We start from the raw sequence: 17,179 nt of genomic DNA on the forward strand, positions 1-17,179 counted from the left end.
TTCTAACTCCCAAGGCAAGAGGCTCTTTGTATAGCCTCATATCTGAATAGACACCAAGATTATATGTTAATCTTTGGTTTTACATTTTTAAAAATAGCAAGAAAACAATAAAACAAACAAACAAAAAACCCCACAGTCACATGCAGTCAAATTTTATCTACTCACTTGCTCTGTGAATTAGGACAAGTGGCTGTACTTGGTATTTGACTAACAATTCTTTTCACAGGTGGGGGTTATGATTTACATCACCTAGAACATTTTATTGAGAAATCAGTGAAAGTTCTTGTCTTCATAGGCTTCAAACAAATATTAAATAGCCAAGAAATATCTATCTAATCCAAATTAGATAGAATTACAATCTTGGGCTTTTAAGCACATTTTTGTAACATTGCCTTTGGGAACTTAAGTGTAGGACAGCAGAAATTTCATATGTTGTCAATTCCATGGGTTTATGTATTTTAGCTTTTTGCTTTTCAATTCAGGCAGGGCTGACATGTGATGATGAGTTTAGTGATGACAGTCTAAATAGTCTTGACTGCCTTTAAGCCAGTGTTTATGGGTACATAACCTAGATATGATACACATGACTCACCAGGCCTTATAAGTCACTGGTATTTTATATCAAGCCAAGATTTTTCTTTTGGCATCGCATGTTTCAAGTACTCACATTGTTCCCTTTAACCTTTCAGTGCTTTTGTTGTGATTGACAACACAAAAGAGTTTTGTATGTCTTGCCTACTTGGATAAAGGTCAGTATTTTACTGATCCCAAAGAGATGTACACATGGTTCTTTAAAAGTACAGATTCATATATTTTATTCAATATTTCTTTCAAGAACTTAAAATTTCCATAAAGGTAATTTGAACAACAAAGTATTTCCAACAGTTACTTTTAACAGAATTGTTATAACATATTTAATAGTCTAGTAAATAGGAGGTTTGCAATATATTATGCAACTATTATTTGCATTCCCTCTCCATGTTTAATGGTGTTTGACACATAGTAGGATATTAATCAGTACTTGGTTTCGAATGATGGATTATTCTTTCCTGTGCTTATGATTTACACCATTAGTATTTAGGCTGAATTTGGCATTCTGGGCAGAAATTGTTATTTGGCACATCAATTTAGAGACTGTAGATTCTATAATTGTAACATAGTAGCCATAATAATTTTTATTATTAAATATTTCTTGGGCATCTATAATGTACTGGTAATAAGATTAAACATAAATGTAATCATCGTCCTTTCCCAAAGGCTTATTCTAGGTTTACTTTGAAGACTACCAGTCTGTGACCGTTAAATGAAATGAAGAAAACCCAATAGCCATAAGACTAAATATGTGAAGTGTATGTATTTCTTTCATAGCTCCATGAGCAAGGTTGAACTTGGGCATGGTTATGGAAGTAGAATTCATCTTTGGTGTTATCAAGGTCTTTACCAAATCCTTTCTTAAATTTCTTTTACTCTATCTCACCAATGCATGTCAAGGCAACTTGCTCCTAGAGTATTAAAACTTTACTCTGCAAAAGATGTTAAAAAAAAAAAGCATATTAAGATGTAAATGTGTGCCTGAGATAAGGGGCACCTAAATTATCATCCTCACTGGATAGCACAAGGCGTAAATTAACTGGTAGAATTTTAGTCTTCAGCCTTCAAATACGTGTTGGGAAAATGGTGAGTGGAAAGGGAGAGAGTAATGAGGTTCTTAGAGAATATTTTTGAGGACACTAAGTAGTCACCTGAAATTGAACCACTTACATGGGTGTCTCTTTTACCTACTCTTGGCTCTTCCTACAAGGTACTCTTTACTGCATTTCACTAAACTTACAAAGGAAGGTTATGTGATGAGTCATTGGTAAAAATAACTAAGTATAGCTCTCAGAAAATGAAAACATGAACCATAGTAACAAGAGCTCTCTAAAAGACAACATTCCTACCACCAAAATATAATCACTCTGTGCCATTTAAAGCCGAAAGCCAATTTCACTTCCTCTTTAAGGATTTATGAAACTGATATGAAAGGATTTTTCTACTTCCACTTTTGCTTTTTGAAAATCTCTTCTCCATACTGCAGCAAGAGCAAAACAAATTAGATCACATCACTCCCCTGGAAAAAACCACCAGTGGTTTTCCCTCACACTTAAAAGAAAATCAAAATCCTTACTGTGGCCTAATGTCACTCTGCCTACATAGCTCTTTCCTTCCATTGCCACTCCCCAGACATCCCAGAGTCCTGTCTGTTCCTTGAAATGCCAAGCTCACTCCCACCCCAGGACCTTTGCTTTTGTCTGGAACACTCGTCCCCTAGATTGTCACATGGTGGCTTCCTCCCATCATTTAGGCCTGTACAACTGCCACCTTCTCTAACAGCCTCTCGCTGACCGACTGGCATGGGTTCCATCCCTGGCCCAGGAACTTCCACCTGGTGTGGGTGTGGCTAAAAAAATTTTTTTTTTAATTGTTTTTCCCCCTCTCCTATACTGCTTGTCCACCTCACACTCTGCTTTCCATACTTTATGGTATTGTTTTCTATTGACCCCAAGTAAACTCCATGAAAACTGCCTTGCTTTTTCACCACAATATCCCCAGGATCTAGAGCAGTGTCTGGCATATTCCAGGTGCTCAATACCTATGGATTGGATAAAATGTGTGGTGACTCAAGTATATAATTAAAAAAAAATTATGTATGCTATAATACATGTAATATAGGGCTTGAAGTTTTTTTGAACACTATGAGAAGAACAATCTAGAGTTTAGGTTCATAACCCAATGGTTGATTACTTTCAGTGCAGGTGGCATGAAATACACAAAAAGGGTCAGTGCTGGTGAGGGAGGCAAGACACTCCAGCAGAAGATCCTTGTCATAGATCATGTATATAATCCCATAGGCCTCACGAAGCCAAAGAAGTGAAAGTTTAAAAAAATCTTGAAAATGATGATGTTAGTCCTATAATTGGCAACTATAGAGTGTGAACCTTAATCTAGGGATATAGGAGAGATGTTGTATGGAAGGTATGTTATTATTAAAAATATATGATATGCTTATAACTTATAGCATTGTACTGTTTATTGGAGGTTTTGTAGTATTTGGGGGAAAGACAGTAGAAATGTCATATTATTCGATAGACAATATCATGTTTGAACTTTTATTTTCAGGGCTGCACCTGTGGCATACTGAAGTTCTCAGGCTAGGGGTCGAATTGGAGGAGAGGTGCAGCTTCCGGCCATAGCCACAGCCACACAGGATCTGAGCAGTGTCTGTGACCTACACCACAGTTCATGGCAGCGCCAGGTCCCTGACCCACTGAGCGAGGCCAGGGATTGAACCCACGTGCCCATGGATTCATTCACTAGTCAGATTCATTTCTGCTGCACCATAATGGGAACTCCCCATGTTTGAACTTTTTAAATGGATAATAGAGTATAACTGAGTGCTGCTATCTTGAAATATGAACAGGTACACTTATTTTTTTTTTCCCATTCAGGAAAACATTGTTGTGATCTATACTATAGGAACCAAATGATACTATCATACATATGTATATAATGTACATAAAATATATCTAAATATGCATAATGGGGGGAGGGCAATATTGTCTGTGAAATAATGTAAGAAGCTTTTCACTTTAAAGAAAAAATGCATTACTTTCACTTAACACTAGACATCAGGTCAAAATTTTCAAGGTTGTTGTAGTGCTCTAATAAATTTCAACAATTAATTCTTAGAGATCCTAGCTAGTGTTGAAGCTATACTATTGTATTCTATTATGCTGAATTTGATTATTTTGATGCCAGTTATTTTTAGTTCTAATCATTGGTGATAACTTGGAAATAAATAATTATGCAATGACATCTGATAGTTCATTATCTCTATAGGTAAAAATTCACTGGGTTTAGAGAATGGTGGTGTTTTTAGCTGATTATTAAATCAAATATTTATTTGTTACATTATTTCATTTGTATTTTAAGTTTCTTTTTACATTCTTCATTTATGCTTTCTGACATTACACATTTTTAAAGACTATAGGAGAATAATTTAAAGATTTGAAGTCCAAGAGTTCCCATCGTGGCTGAGTGGAAATGAATCTGACTAGTTATCCATGGGGATGCAGGTTCAATCCCTGGCCTCACTCAGTGGGTTAGGGATCCGGTGTTGCTGTGAGCTGTGGTGTAGGTTGTAGATGTGTCTCAGCCCTGGCATTGCTATGGCTGTGGCGTAGGCCAGCAGCTATAGCCCCAGTGAGACCCCTAGCCTGGGAACCTCCATATGCCACAGGTGTGGCCCTAAAAAGACAAAAAATTATATAAATAAATGAATAAAGAAAGAAAGATTTGAGGTCTGGTGGATGTTTATCTACTGTTTGAAAAATGTATTATTTTGATAATACTGTACTATAACTGTCACACAAATGCTTTTCTAAGGTTTTAACATTGAGTATTGCAGATGCTGCTTTGTACAGAGCTTACTGCAATAAAGGAAGTGGATTCATTAAAACTAGAAAAAGAAAAAAAGTGCTTAAAAGGAATGGTTACCAAAAAAAAAAAAAAAAAAAAGGAATGGTTACATTTCCTATGTGTCTACACATATGGTATAGGGCAAAATGGTGGGTTCTTTAAGTGTAGGATCTCATCTGTTTCTGCAAGGTGATTATTCCCATGTTCCAGATGAGGAAACCAAGGCTAAAAGAGGTTAAATAACTTGTCCACAGAACACACAGAGTTGAGGTTGGCTTTGAGTGTCCTTTTTGGTTCCAAAACTTTTAAAACATTAAACAATTATTGTTTTAGATGACTTCAAATGAAATAAATATGCTCTCCTTGTCCTCATTTCTCACCACTGCTTATTGTATTATTCCCAGCCTCATATCACACTTAGAGTACACCTGCCTGGTCCCAGGCTCTTAAGTTTTCAGTCTATGATGCTAACCTGATTCTTCCGACTATCTGCTACTTCTCCACAAAGAGGCCTCTGCCTTGTTTTTACCAATTGCAGTATGAAGAGGCTCTCCAAGGACTTGTGGGATGGGGGTCGATGGGTGTTATGTTAGTTTTTGTCTTGCTATGTGGGATTTGTAAGGACTGTGCCCAAAAGAAAGCAGGGTATGTTAGGAGAAGAGAAGAGAGAAGTTTTCCTAGAGGGGAAAAGGCAGGAGAATGAAAGAGGTGACAGCAGGAAGCAAAATTCTAGAATATGGGGTGATTTTACATGGAGCTTAGAAATATTCTGCTTCTGTAATGTGCAATATAACTCCTCTCCCATCTCCCAAGACATCTTCAGTTAGGACACCACTGTTGCCATTGTTCTGTTTTCCTGGATAGGAAAATGCAGTGGAAAGGGCCTCAAAGGGAAAGAAAGTCCTCTCAAGAGGGCCTGGTCAGCTTTGGCAACAGAAAAAGCAGAGACCTTGGAATCTGAAGATCTTAGGTCTGCAAATGAGCTCATTTACTTAGTCTTAGTTTCCTCTTTTAAATTGGAAAAATATTATCTTCTTTGCAAAGTTATTGTGAGAATTAAGTAACACTGGTTATTAATTAACCCTGGTATGGAGTTTGGTACATCCTAGGCCAGGCCAAGTTCATTCCCTTCCCTTTATACTGAACTAAAATTGTCTTCTCAGTAATTCCCATGCATTGGTCCTAGTACTACTCTGCAGAACATGAAGGGATTCTATGACCTTTCTCATGTGATGAAGCTCTAGTTTGTCAGGATCCTTCAAGAAAAGTAATTCCAGAGTTCCCATTGTGGCACAGCAGAAACAAATCCACTAGGAACCATGAGGTTGTGGTTTCAATCCCTGCCCTCGCTCAGTGGCTTAAGGATCCTGTGTTGCCCTGAGCTGTGATGTAGGTAGCAGACACAGCTCAGATCTGGTGTTGCTGTGGCTATGGCATAGGCCAGCAGCTACAGCTCTGATTAGACCCCTAGCCTGGGAAGCTCCATGTGCCGAAGGTGCGGCCCTCAGAAAGACAAAAGACAAAAAAATAAAAAATAAAAATAAAACACTTTAAAGAAAGAACCAAGATGAACTTTAAAAGTGAATCTAAGTACTGAAAAGGTCCCTCAAGTGTTTAAAGAATAAGTTTACATCTGACCATATGGCTTTTATATAGGCAAAGGATCCAATTTGGTGGTTAACTAACCTTACTGAGTTCTCACTAGGTGTTGGGGATGGACCAGCTCTTCTATGTATTTGGGTGTTTTTAGCTACAATAACTGAATAGAAACTTAATAGTAGCTTAAAAGAGGAGGAAAATTTATTATTCCCCTTAAATAGAAATTCCCAAAGTAGGCAGGGATGGTTCGATAGCTCAACAATGTGCAGGATCCAGACTTGCTGTCATTCCCCTTCTCCCTACATTGGTTCTTTGCAAGATGGCCCAGAAGTTCCAGGTGCACCTACAGACATAACAACATAGAATTGAAAAAAGACTTTCATTCTTTTTATTTGGGAGGAAAATCATTGTGAGATCTAACCCCTCATGACTTCTCCTGAGATTCCGTCAGTCAAAACTGCATCACACATCCATGCCTTAAGCCAGTGCTTCCCAACTTTTTCATAGCAGGACACAAATAAAAAAATAACGTTTTGATGCCTGCGTGGGGTTGCTTGTGGCTGCTTGTGGCCAGATGGGACTATCTCAGGTTTCAGCAGCTGAGCCTCACTGGAGTGTTCCTAGGGCTTAAGGGATTAATCCCTTGTCACATCTATAACCCATCTGAGATATACCAGGGTGTGCCAGCCTATAGGCTGGGATGCTGCTCTAGGCTATGAGGGAGACTGAGAGAGTGTGTATCCATATACAGACTCTAGTGAGAGAAGGGCCTGCCGGTGAGGAGGAAGAAGGATGTGGTTGTCAAGAGCACCTCATTTATTCTAAATCTCACAGTAGAGGGGAACTATTTTGTGGAGAGTGAAGCCAAGACTAATAGTATAAGTGACTTGCTTAAGGTCATAGAGCCAATAAGTTGGCCCAGTTGGCACAGTGCAGCAGATCCAATGGTGTGCTGATGTTTAACAATCAGGTCTTCAAATGTAGTTCTGACATGCCTGTTGGTTAATATTTTCATTTAAGATAAAAATGAAACAACAAAGATGTATATGGCAACTTACTTGCCAATAACATGAATGACTTTGCTGAACTGAATGTTTTGGTGCCATTCATCATGTACCAGATATAGACACAATATGCCTTTTAAATTTGATTTCCATTATTAAAATTTGGTCATTTTCTTAAGTCTAGACCACCAACAAAGCAATAAGTCAAGACCTACTTTGTGGTACTTGCTGATTTCCATTCTATGAATACTTCTTCTGAAGCCAGTTTCAAGCTCCCAAAGTGAAGTCACTGAATGTGGTATTGGGAAGAGATATTCCACCATTCAGACACAACACATTCAAGTACTTCAAGGGCATAGATAATAGTAACATATGTTAAGATAATTTAGAAATGCTATGTTTTAATATATGATCTTTTTAAAAATTTTATTTGTGGGTTTATATATATAAATTGTGTGTGTATGCATGTGTATATGTGTGTGTGTATATATGTATGTATATATATACTTATATATATACTTTATATATATATATATACTTTTTTTCTTTTTTTGCTTTTTAGGGCCATTCCCGTGGCATATGGAGGTTCCCAGGCTAGGGGTCAAATCAGAGCTGCAGCCGCCAGCCTACACCACAGCCACAGTAATGCCAGACTGAGCCACATCTGTGACCTACAGCACATCTCACAACAATGCCGGATCCTTAACCCACTGAGTGAGGCCAGGGATCGAACCTGCCACCTCATGGTTCCTAGTTGGATTTGTTTCCACTCTGCTGCATCGGGAACTCCTATATAATTTAATTTTTAATAGTGGCTGTGTTTAATAAACAACTGGCAAAAATCCTAAAAATGTCTGCCCTCATGAGCTAGTTTAACCCACTTCCAGATGCCACCATTGACTCTAAATCCATGCTCATTCCACTCCTAACTCTCCTTGCTACCTATTACTGGCATATAAAGGCTAGGGATGATCTGTAGGATACAGGGCAAAACCTGGGTACCAGTTAACACTCTGATAACCTTGGGCAATTGCTAGGTCTCTGACATTCAGTTTTCTCTTCTGTAAAAGACGAGAACAGTCCACCCCTTGCCAAGCGTTGTCGTGAGGATAACATTGATTCATTGATTGGTTTAAGTGATAGTCTTTGTAAACTGTAGAGCAAGATACAAAAAAAAAAAAAAAAAAAAAAACACAAAAAACAAAAAAATCCTTTATTATGACGGCCATTTTGTCACTGGTTTTCAACCAGGCCATCACTGTTGAGGATACAAAATATATTGGGACTTTTAAAACATGCTTTAGTTTGAGAGCTTCAGTGTACCCACAATAGACAGTAAACACCCAAAAAATTGTTCTCAAGAAGTCCAACATTTTTGCTAGTCTTTACTCATTAAGAATAGCTCTCTATATTGGGAGGAAAGCATTTTTTCCCCAACTCTACTCATTTATAGCTGCTATTGGATTGTCTGAAGGGACCCCTCTCTGAATTTGTGGAATGCTTCTTAATTTCAACAGTTGAATTAAAGTCCTATGATTTTTAGTTTTGATATCTCAAGCTACTTTGCTTTCGGGACTGGAATAATTCAGTAAGTTATTTTGTATGGATTGTGCCCCTCTACTCAAGGTGGCCTCCTAACTGTAAATTGGATTAACTGCCCCAAGATATTCTACGTTACAGTTCTAAACTTGAGCAAATTTGTGAGATATTTACCTCAGTTTGCTGAACTTCTCTTTGGTCCATGGGCAGATTTTCTGCCAAACTCTTCCCCACATCAGGCCCTTTGTCCATGCTGATCCCTCTGCCTATAAAGCTCTCCCCTGATTCTTTGCAAAACTGACTACTTATCCTTCAGCTTGAATGCTACCTTCTAAGAAAAGTCTTCTCTGTACACTTGTTTCAGGTCATTTCCCCAATCTATTTCCTTATTTCCTTCATAGCACTGATGACAATCTACAATTTCCATGTTTACTTCTTTGTCTGTATCCCTCATTACAATATCAGCTCCTTGGGGGCTGGGATGTTGCCTATGGATGTTGTTAACTACCCCCAGCATCCAGCACAGTGCCTAGCACACAATAACCAGCTGTTGAACAGATGAACATGTCTGACAAGATTCACACTGATGTCATGGGGCTGAGGCCATTCTGTAGTTCTCTGGAGGCAAGAACCTACCCTAAAGATAATTCAGGGATTGACCTGTGTGCTCATGGTGGCCCAAGTTTCTCTCAAGGCCCAGGAGGAGCCACAGTGGCAGCAGGAGACTGCTGGCTTCTGGCTCCTCCCCCCAGTGGGGCTGCCTCAGTGATGTCACAAGGACTAGATTCTCTAGTCCTTTTCATTCCGGGATGGTCCTTTAAACAGCTGTTTTTCACAACCTGATATGGTGGGGGGGGATGGAGGAAGGAGGGCCACGTGGGGGTACACTCCCCACAACACAATTAGTGTAGGGGCACTATCAGCTCATATGTATTGCTTTAGGAGAAAGTGGGTAGAAGAAGCTGAAATTTCGACTACACTAAGGAAAAGGGAGAAGAGAAAAATGGGGAAAAGACGGGAAAAGGAGATAAAAACAGAACATAAGAAAGGGAGAAGAATAATAAGAAGGAGAAAAGAGAGAAGAGGAGGACAAAAGAAGAGGATATTTGCAAGAAAAAAACATAAAGCAGGTAGTGAAGGAGGAGGAGGAAGAGTTGAATGTGTGATCTGCTTGGCTTTGTGGTTCTTGGTAGTGACTGACTTGGGTGTGGTATGTGGATGGATGACTCAGTTGAGGGGGTTCTCAGGTACTCCCCTGTGGGTCACTTAAATCACTGAGTTCAGGGAGTTCCCATCATGGCACAGCAGAAATGAATCCAACTAGGAACCATGAGGTTGTGGGTTCGATCCCTGGCCTTGCTCGGTGGGTTAAGGATCCGGATTGCCATGAGCTGTGGTATAGGTCGAAGACGTGGCTCAGATCTGGTGTTACTGTGGCTCTGGCGTAGGCCAGTGGCTACAGCTCTGATTAGACCCCTGGCCTGGGAACCTCCATATGCAGTGGGTGCAGCCCTAAAAAGACAAAAGACAAAAAAAAAAAAAAAAAATTACAGTAATTTTTGAGAGGCCCAAGTAAGGCTGTCTCAAGTGTGACTCTCCTGGACAGATTCACAATGGTAATTTGGTTTCACAAAAAAATGTAATTGTTAAAAAAAAAAATTATGATTGTGGAGGAAAAGAGGAGAGAGTACTACTGATTGGACTAAGCTTCAGATTCCTCACCATCTGTCCTCATCCCAGGTCTTCCCATTACTAGGCTAATGGCAAACAGTTATATTTAGGACTTGAAAGCCAATCTTTCAGAAACTCTTCTTCCTATTTTGTAACTGAAATAATAAACAGATTTCCAAAGCAGAGTAAAAGAGTTCTATAATAGGGAGTTCCCGTTATGGCTCAATGGAAACAAACCAGACTAGTATCCATGAGGACATGGGTTCAGGTTCGATCCCTGGGCCTGATCAGTGGGTTAAGGATCCAGTGTTGCCATGACCTGTGGTGTAGGTTGCAGACATGGCTCAGATCTGGCATTGCTATACCTGTGGTGTAGGCTGGCAGCTGCAGCTCCAGTTAGATCCCTGGCATGGGAACTTCCATGTGCTGTGGGTGCAGTCCTAAAAAGAAAAAAAAAAAAAAGTTTTATAATATACCTATAAAATTATTTAAGTACAATTATGGCAATATAGTCTCTGTGATGTTTTGCAAAAACTCACTATGAACTTACCAAATATGTGTAGGAGGCCCAAACAAAGCCTTGTAGGTTCAAAAGAAAAGAAAACTTTTAACCCTCTTTTTTTTCAGTGTCATGTCTCTCTTACTCTCTCTTTTTTGGCATTATATAAGTTCCCAGGCTAGGAGTCGAGTCAGAGCCACATCTTAACCCACTGAGCAAGGCCAGGGATTAAACCCGAATCCTCATGGACACTATATTGGATTCTTAATCCACTGAACCACAACAGGGAACTCCTATATCTCTCTTCTAAATAATTAAGTATTTTTCCCTTAACATAATATTTGGGGAATAGTTAGCATAATATTTAGAGAATATAATATGCAGTATAATAATAAGGAAGGGCATATTATATCAAGCATTTTTACTTGGACAATATTAAGAATCTTGGTTCCAAATTTTAAAATGTTAATCTTATCCCCATGAATTTCTTAGTTCATACCAAAATGTCCCTGTAACTTGTGTTCAAAAATAAGAAATAGCAGAAAGGCACAACTTAATCAGCAGTCTATGGTACACTGTGCAGACTCCTTAAAAATCTCTTTATACTATAGTTCCTATTTTTCTACCTTTTCTTCTATAATTGACCCAGATTCTCCTGCAAGTGTAAAGCAGAGAGCAGAAAGATATGGAAATTTAAAAGAAGGAAGCGGTTAAGACAGGCAAGACCTTTAAGCTCACTATGTTCCTATAGTGCCACTGGCGACTCAGGCTCTGCCTTATGAATAAGAAAATTTGTTTTCTAAGGGCATTTCAAATTGTGGTTTTCACATGGGTTTTTCTGTTTCAGAATGGTAATGAGTCCACTAGCATGCTAATCATGCTGCTACTTGTCCAAAGTATTAAGAATTCCAATAAGGCAAAGTTTCAAAGATCTTTGATCTAATTTCATTTCTTTCTTTCTTTTTCTTTCTTTCTTTTTTTTTTTTTTTTTTTTTTTTTTGGCAAGCATGGGGAGAATTAGGAAATATAGGAAATATGTCATCAGATGATACTGAGACCAAATGCATAAGTGAACTTTATTTTTACTTTATATACCTGGAAATGATCCATCTTCATCTTACTCTAAGAAATTCTAACCTCCAAGATATTGGGTGATTTGGGGGTTCCTTGAAGAAGCAGCCTGCCAGTGATCTTTTGGTGATATTGTTTGATCCTGTTGTTAGATCCCATGTCTAAAAGTGAAAGGAACAGAACCGTCACAAAAAAGTCATGTTGGAAAAATGAGATAGCATTTACAGTTTTAAAAGCAGTTAAATGCTTGCTGAATGACAGAGACAGAATAAATAGGTTGCTTTAGATCTAAGAGTTGGAGCAACAAAGTGGTTTTAGGAGATACAAAGTAGCAGGGTACAAGCTCTTAGGATAAAATGGAGAGGCCTTATCACAAATCTACTTTTTTATCAGCTGGAACACGTTATGACTAACATCTTCAGGTGTTCTTTTTTCTTTTTTGGCTGCTCTGCAGCACATGGAGTTCCCTGGAGAGGGAATCAGATCCCAGTGGCAGTTGTGACCTACACGGCATCTGTGGCAACACCTGATCCCTAACCCACTAGGCCTGGCCAGGGATGGAACCTGCATCCCAGCACTCCAGAGATGCCCCAGTCTCATTGTGCCACAGTGGGAACTCCTGGTTGCTCTTTTTAAAGTACCTGCCTCCTATAATGAAGTATTTTGTTTTTCTTTATGTATATGTAGCACAGCATCTTTCTTCTTCTTCTTTTTTTTTTTTTTTTTTTTTTTTTGGCAGTGCCCACAGGCATGTAGGAGTTCCTGGGCCAAGGATTAAAACCGTGCCACAGCAGTGACAACACCCGATCCTTAACCCCTAGGCCACCAGGGAACTCCCAAGAGCATCTTTTTTAAACACTGATTTTTCTTTTAAACTTCTGTGCCTGGAAATGTGGTATAAGTCAAATCCCTGAGCAGGTTAAACCTCTGACAAGAGAGGGAAAGCATCCCAGCCAATGGGAAACCCTGCTGGTGATGTACTGCTCTCCAGTTCTGATTCATTGGCCGCCTAGGGTTTGTCATTGTATCCCTGGCGTCTGCAAACGGCGTGGGTCGGGTTGTCTGCAGTCTAGCTAGCTAAACTGGATTCTGGCCACCTGCACGTGCAACTGGGTTTAACAGATCTCTAAATTTTCATAGCAGCAGCTGCCACATTTTTGATAATCCTCCAGATTTTGAAAAATCCTTCGTTCCTTTAACCTCACTGGAGGTGGTTGGATGTCCCCTGTGACAGAATCACGTGACTGTCTAATAAGTGCAAATAAATACAATGTGGAACCCCACGAGCTACAGACGAAAAACCACCAGAAACTCAGAGCATGTGCCTTGTGCGTGTATCAGGGGCACTCGCGTGTGGGTGGGTGGTAGTAGGGTGAGAGTGTTGCTGCCCTTTGGGACCCGAGATGTGTGGCTAGAGCACCTGCGTAGGTCTCCCGAGGTCGCTGGGGCAAGGATGGCTCCGGAAGTGTGGAGGCTTGAGGGAGAGGGATCTGGCGGTGGCCTGACAACAAGCATGCCTTAGAGCCGCAGCAGCTAGGCCGCGATCAGGCCGCAACTGTAAGGGAGAGAAGTCGACAGCACAAGGTCGGTCCTCGGCCTCTGTAGACTGCGTCTTCCCCGGGAATGGGGTATCTATCTGCAGACAGACGGTAGCCCAGCGAAAGGAGGCGCGGACGCCCTAGGGGGGATGCCGAGTCCGGGCTCGGAGAGTATCCCCATTCCTGAGGCTCATACAGTCACACCTCTGTCCAGTCCCCAGGGCCAGGGCAGGAAGCCCCATGTCCCGGTTCCGTTCCGGGATTCGGACGCTCGTTTGTGGCTCTGCCTAGGGGCCGGGCGGCGAGGCCACTGCTACGAGAGAAGCTGGGTAGGGCAGTGACATCACCTGCACCCCTCCCCCGTTCGCCAGCGCGCGCTGCAGTTCCTGCCCAACGACATCCGGGTCTCTCCAGCTGCTCCGCCGCGCCGCAGCTGTAGGGGCCTCTGAGCCCACGGGGCGGAGCGTGGCAGGCGGAGGCGTGGGGGAGGGGTAGTACGGCACCGTCGTGAGCGCGCCTGCGCGGGGACGCGCTGGAGGCGGCGGCGGCGGCGGCGCTAGGGGCGGGAGCGCGCGCGGGAGCGAGGGAGCTGTGGTCTCCGCACTGGCCCGGCCCGCAGCTTCGGGTGCTCCGGCAGCGGCAGCTCGGCAGCCGGTGGTTGGGGAGGGGGGGTGGGGGGGCGCTAAGGCAGGTGGGGTGCGTAAGCGATGAATCTTCGGCTCTTCCTCCTCCTCCTCCGGGACCCGCTCTCCGCCTCCCGCTCCAACGCCCGGATGATCTGAGCCGCGAGGGCGCCGAGAGCCGGGGGCCCGGACGCAGCCCGGCTCCTCCCCTCCTCCGCCCCCTCCCCGGCCTGACCTGGCCGGCCGCCGCCGCGGTGACCCCCTTCCCGCCCCCTCCCCGGCCGCCGCAGCCTCGGCCGACCAGGGACCTGCCTGCCCGCGGCTGCTCCGGGTAAGCGCGACGCTGGGGCCGAGGGCGGGCGGGCGGCGCGGGCCTGCGCGGCAGCGGCCAGGCCTAAAGCCTGGGGCCTGTAAACAAGCCGGGCGTCTGCCCGGGCGCTCCCGGGAGGAGACGCGACAACTCCACCCCCTGGCCCGGCCTCCTCCCCCGAGCCGGGCGGTGGACTACGAGGGGTTAACGTTCCGCGAGGGCGGTGGCGGGCAGGCGGGGGCGGGGTGTTTGTGGCGGCTGCGCGGGGAGGGGGCGCGACCCTCCGGGTGCAGATGCCGGGCGGGGTGTTTGCGGCCGCTCGGCCGGGTAGGGCCGTCGGCGGGCCAGGCCTGCCCCGACCGGAGATGAACCCGCGGAACTTTCCCTGAGCGGGGAGGGGGCGTACGGCGCCCCCAACCGCCCGGCCACCCCGGGCTCCAGCCCCTGGAGGGAGGCCGCGAGAAAGAAGAGGAGAAGCTTCCTTTGGACCGGACTTGGCCTTGAAACACCAAATTCTGGAGAGTTTTTGCTTCAGGTTTTATAGAGGGTAGAGCTTAGAGTGAGGCTTTTTTAGAACTCAAGTCAGTGATACCTCCAATTCATTCATTCCTAAAGCATTGAACAAATTCATTGAAGTAAATGGTACTGATTTCTTTTCGTCTTTTAAACCGTGTTAATTGTGTGAGTAAAAGTTCTTGATGCTAGAGTTTGGTCGAGGTATGATACTTTTCTGCTTGTAGATTTTTAATATTTTCTTGAAAGACTGCTGGCTCTGGAGGGCCTCTACCAACAGCGGTTTTAGATATGTTTTGAAAATTTCATCGCTTGAGGTATTTCTTTTTTTTTCCTCAAGCACCGCATGGTACTTAAAAATTTACAAAGGTCGTACTTAAGTTGTCCAAGCCAAGAAAGCTATTCGCCCTGTCCACCCCAACCCTAAATTTCCTGCTGATTGGTGTAATGAGCCGAATGCATTTTAAGTGAAGTGATTGGAAGAGTATGGGCAATGTAAAAAAATCTATGTTATTATTTTCTCAAAGTAAATGATTTTGACATTATTGAAGAAAATTAGAAATTTAAAAATATTTTGAGGAAAAAGGCTTAATCATTTCAAACTTGCACGTTGTGATTTTAAACACAACTGCTTTTTAGGTGCAAAGAGCTCTGAAGAGTCAGAGGGTTGATTTAACAGTGCTCTGCTGAACCTTTAGGGGTCCCAGAGCTCTCCGGAATCCAGCAGGGCTTGCTCTCCAACTGCTATTTAACTCGAACAACTTCACTTTTATATATTTATCTTTTTACATATTGGGCCTTTTCCAAAGTGTAGTTCTGTAACTCTTTACAGTTTAGGAAACTGACAAGAGCCATAGTGACCCACCCCATTAACTGTTTTATAAGCATAGATGTTACTTCATTGATTTAATGTTTCTTTTGCCAATAGTTTGAAGCACAAAGTAACAGTCCTTGTTTAATGTTTTAGTTCTGTTCTAATGTGTAACTCACATGTATCTGTTTAATCATTTAATGATATAGGGACAATTACTTTTAACCTGCAAGTTACAGCAATACCGCATTATGGAAATTATAATGAACTGCACATGGGAGTTGCTTAAGACTTTTTTTTTTTTTTTTTTTTTTCTTTTTAATGCTTCACCTGCAGCATATGGAAGTTCCCAGGTTGGGGGTCGAAGGGGAGCTGCAGATGCCAGACACAACCAAGGTAACACCAGATCAGAGCCCCATCTGTGACCTACACTGCAGCTTGCAGCAACACCAAATCCTTAACCCGAGTGAGGGCAGGGACTGAACCCACATCCTCACCAATCCTAGTCAGTTCTTAATCCACTGAGCCACAACGGGAACTCTATCTTAAGACTTTTTTGATTAGATATCATTAAACATTTTTCATATTGGTGAAGTAGTTATATCATGGGAGAGGTATATTAAAACTGGTAAAGTTTGGCTATCTACCTCAGATATATTTGAAAAAAAAATGGTTGAATGCTGGTATCATCAGGATTTTTTTTTTCATGGGACGTGTGTGTGTTAACATATAATATAAAAGTGGTTTATATTTTAGTTTGAAGAGCTAAAACGATGTCCATAATTACAGTATAAGCTGTTGAAGGGAATAGTGCACTAGGGGATAAGAATTATTTAGTCATGGCTATGCTCCAAAATATCAGCAAAGCCAAAGGGGTAGATTATATTGTCAAATGTACTATATACAGTTGTTACATTTTTTTATTCTCTTAACATTATTCAATATGCTTTGACTAAATGCCTGTTACGTGCCAGGCACTTAGGTCTTTCAGCATTCTGAAGCTGATTTTCTTCCTGGATTGTATCTTACTTAAAAGAAATTTTAAGTTGGTCAGTATTGTTAAGAAAAGGTATTTCTGTAGGTAGCCTTTATGGATTTTTTTTTTCTGTTGGGAGTGGGAAGTCTAGAAAAACTCTTGGGAGGAAGGCAGATAGAGATTCCACAGAGACAAAGGGTGGTTGAGACTACAGGTTTGAACAAGCACAGACCCTTGGTAGTTTGACGTGAAGGGCATTTTAAGATCACATTGTGAAGGTTTTTGTGTCAGTTCAAGCTGGGTCTTGCTTATCTTGACTTGTTAATAAACCTTCACTTGAAAATTTGTTCTCTGATACAGGGTTGTTTCCCCCCCCCCAAAGAAATTTGTAGTAACATCATATTGTCACAAGATAAATATTGTCAAGCAGTAACTGAAAACCTACAGTCTTTAAATTTGTTGAGATAACACATAGACTGTTATATGTGTTTTTATTATAGTGGCTAACAGCATGTGTAGCTAATTCTAGTTCAACTATGAGTGCTTATTTATTTAATAATTTAAAAC

At 41.9% G+C, this 17,179-nt stretch overlaps 2 protein-coding genes across 17 annotated transcripts in view; one reads left to right on the forward strand and one right to left on the reverse strand.

Moving 5' to 3' along the window:
* Positions 1 to 790: 790 nt before the first annotated feature.
* Positions 791 to 15,886, reverse strand: LOC110259569 (uncharacterized). The gene is made up of 5 exons (XM_085020712.1): positions 15,882 to 15,886; positions 14,577 to 14,841; positions 13,262 to 14,506; positions 11,866 to 12,002; positions 791 to 6,400 (listed from the first exon to the last, which is right to left on the reverse strand). Exons 1-3 carry the CDS (start codon positions 15,884 to 15,886, stop codon positions 13,667 to 13,669), a joined length of 1,110 nt encoding a protein of 369 aa, XP_084876838.1. The 3' UTR covers positions 791 to 6,400; positions 11,866 to 12,002; positions 13,262 to 13,666.
* Positions 9,506 to 17,179, forward strand: part of PPM1A (protein phosphatase, Mg2+/Mn2+ dependent 1A) — a 51,558-nt gene continuing 43,884 nt past the window's right edge. For 4 of the 16 annotated variants that reach the window (XR_014820220.1, XR_014820227.1, XM_084982726.1 and 1 more), the window contains exon 1: positions 14,590 to 14,993. Coding sequence is in view for 1 of the 16 variants with exons in the window: in XM_084982708.1 (XP_084838834.1) it covers positions 9,529 to 9,730 (202 nt within the window). In the remaining 15 variants the exon portion in view is untranslated. Of the gene's footprint in view, positions 9,731 to 13,945; positions 14,034 to 14,184; positions 14,334 to 14,589; positions 15,143 to 17,179 lie in introns of those variants that run through there. The other 12 variants (XR_002335514.2, XR_002335518.2, XM_021062332.2 and 9 more) reach the window with 8 other exon arrangements.

The sequence above is a fragment of the Sus scrofa genome, chromosome 1 (genome assembly GCF_054392235.1).
Source record: "Sus scrofa isolate SSC_HxYL_T2T_F1_AM1 chromosome 1, Sscrofa_HxYL_maternal_Yorkshire_Landrace_v2.0, whole genome shotgun sequence".
NCBI classification, from domain to species: Eukaryota; Metazoa; Chordata; class Mammalia; order Artiodactyla; family Suidae; genus Sus; species Sus scrofa.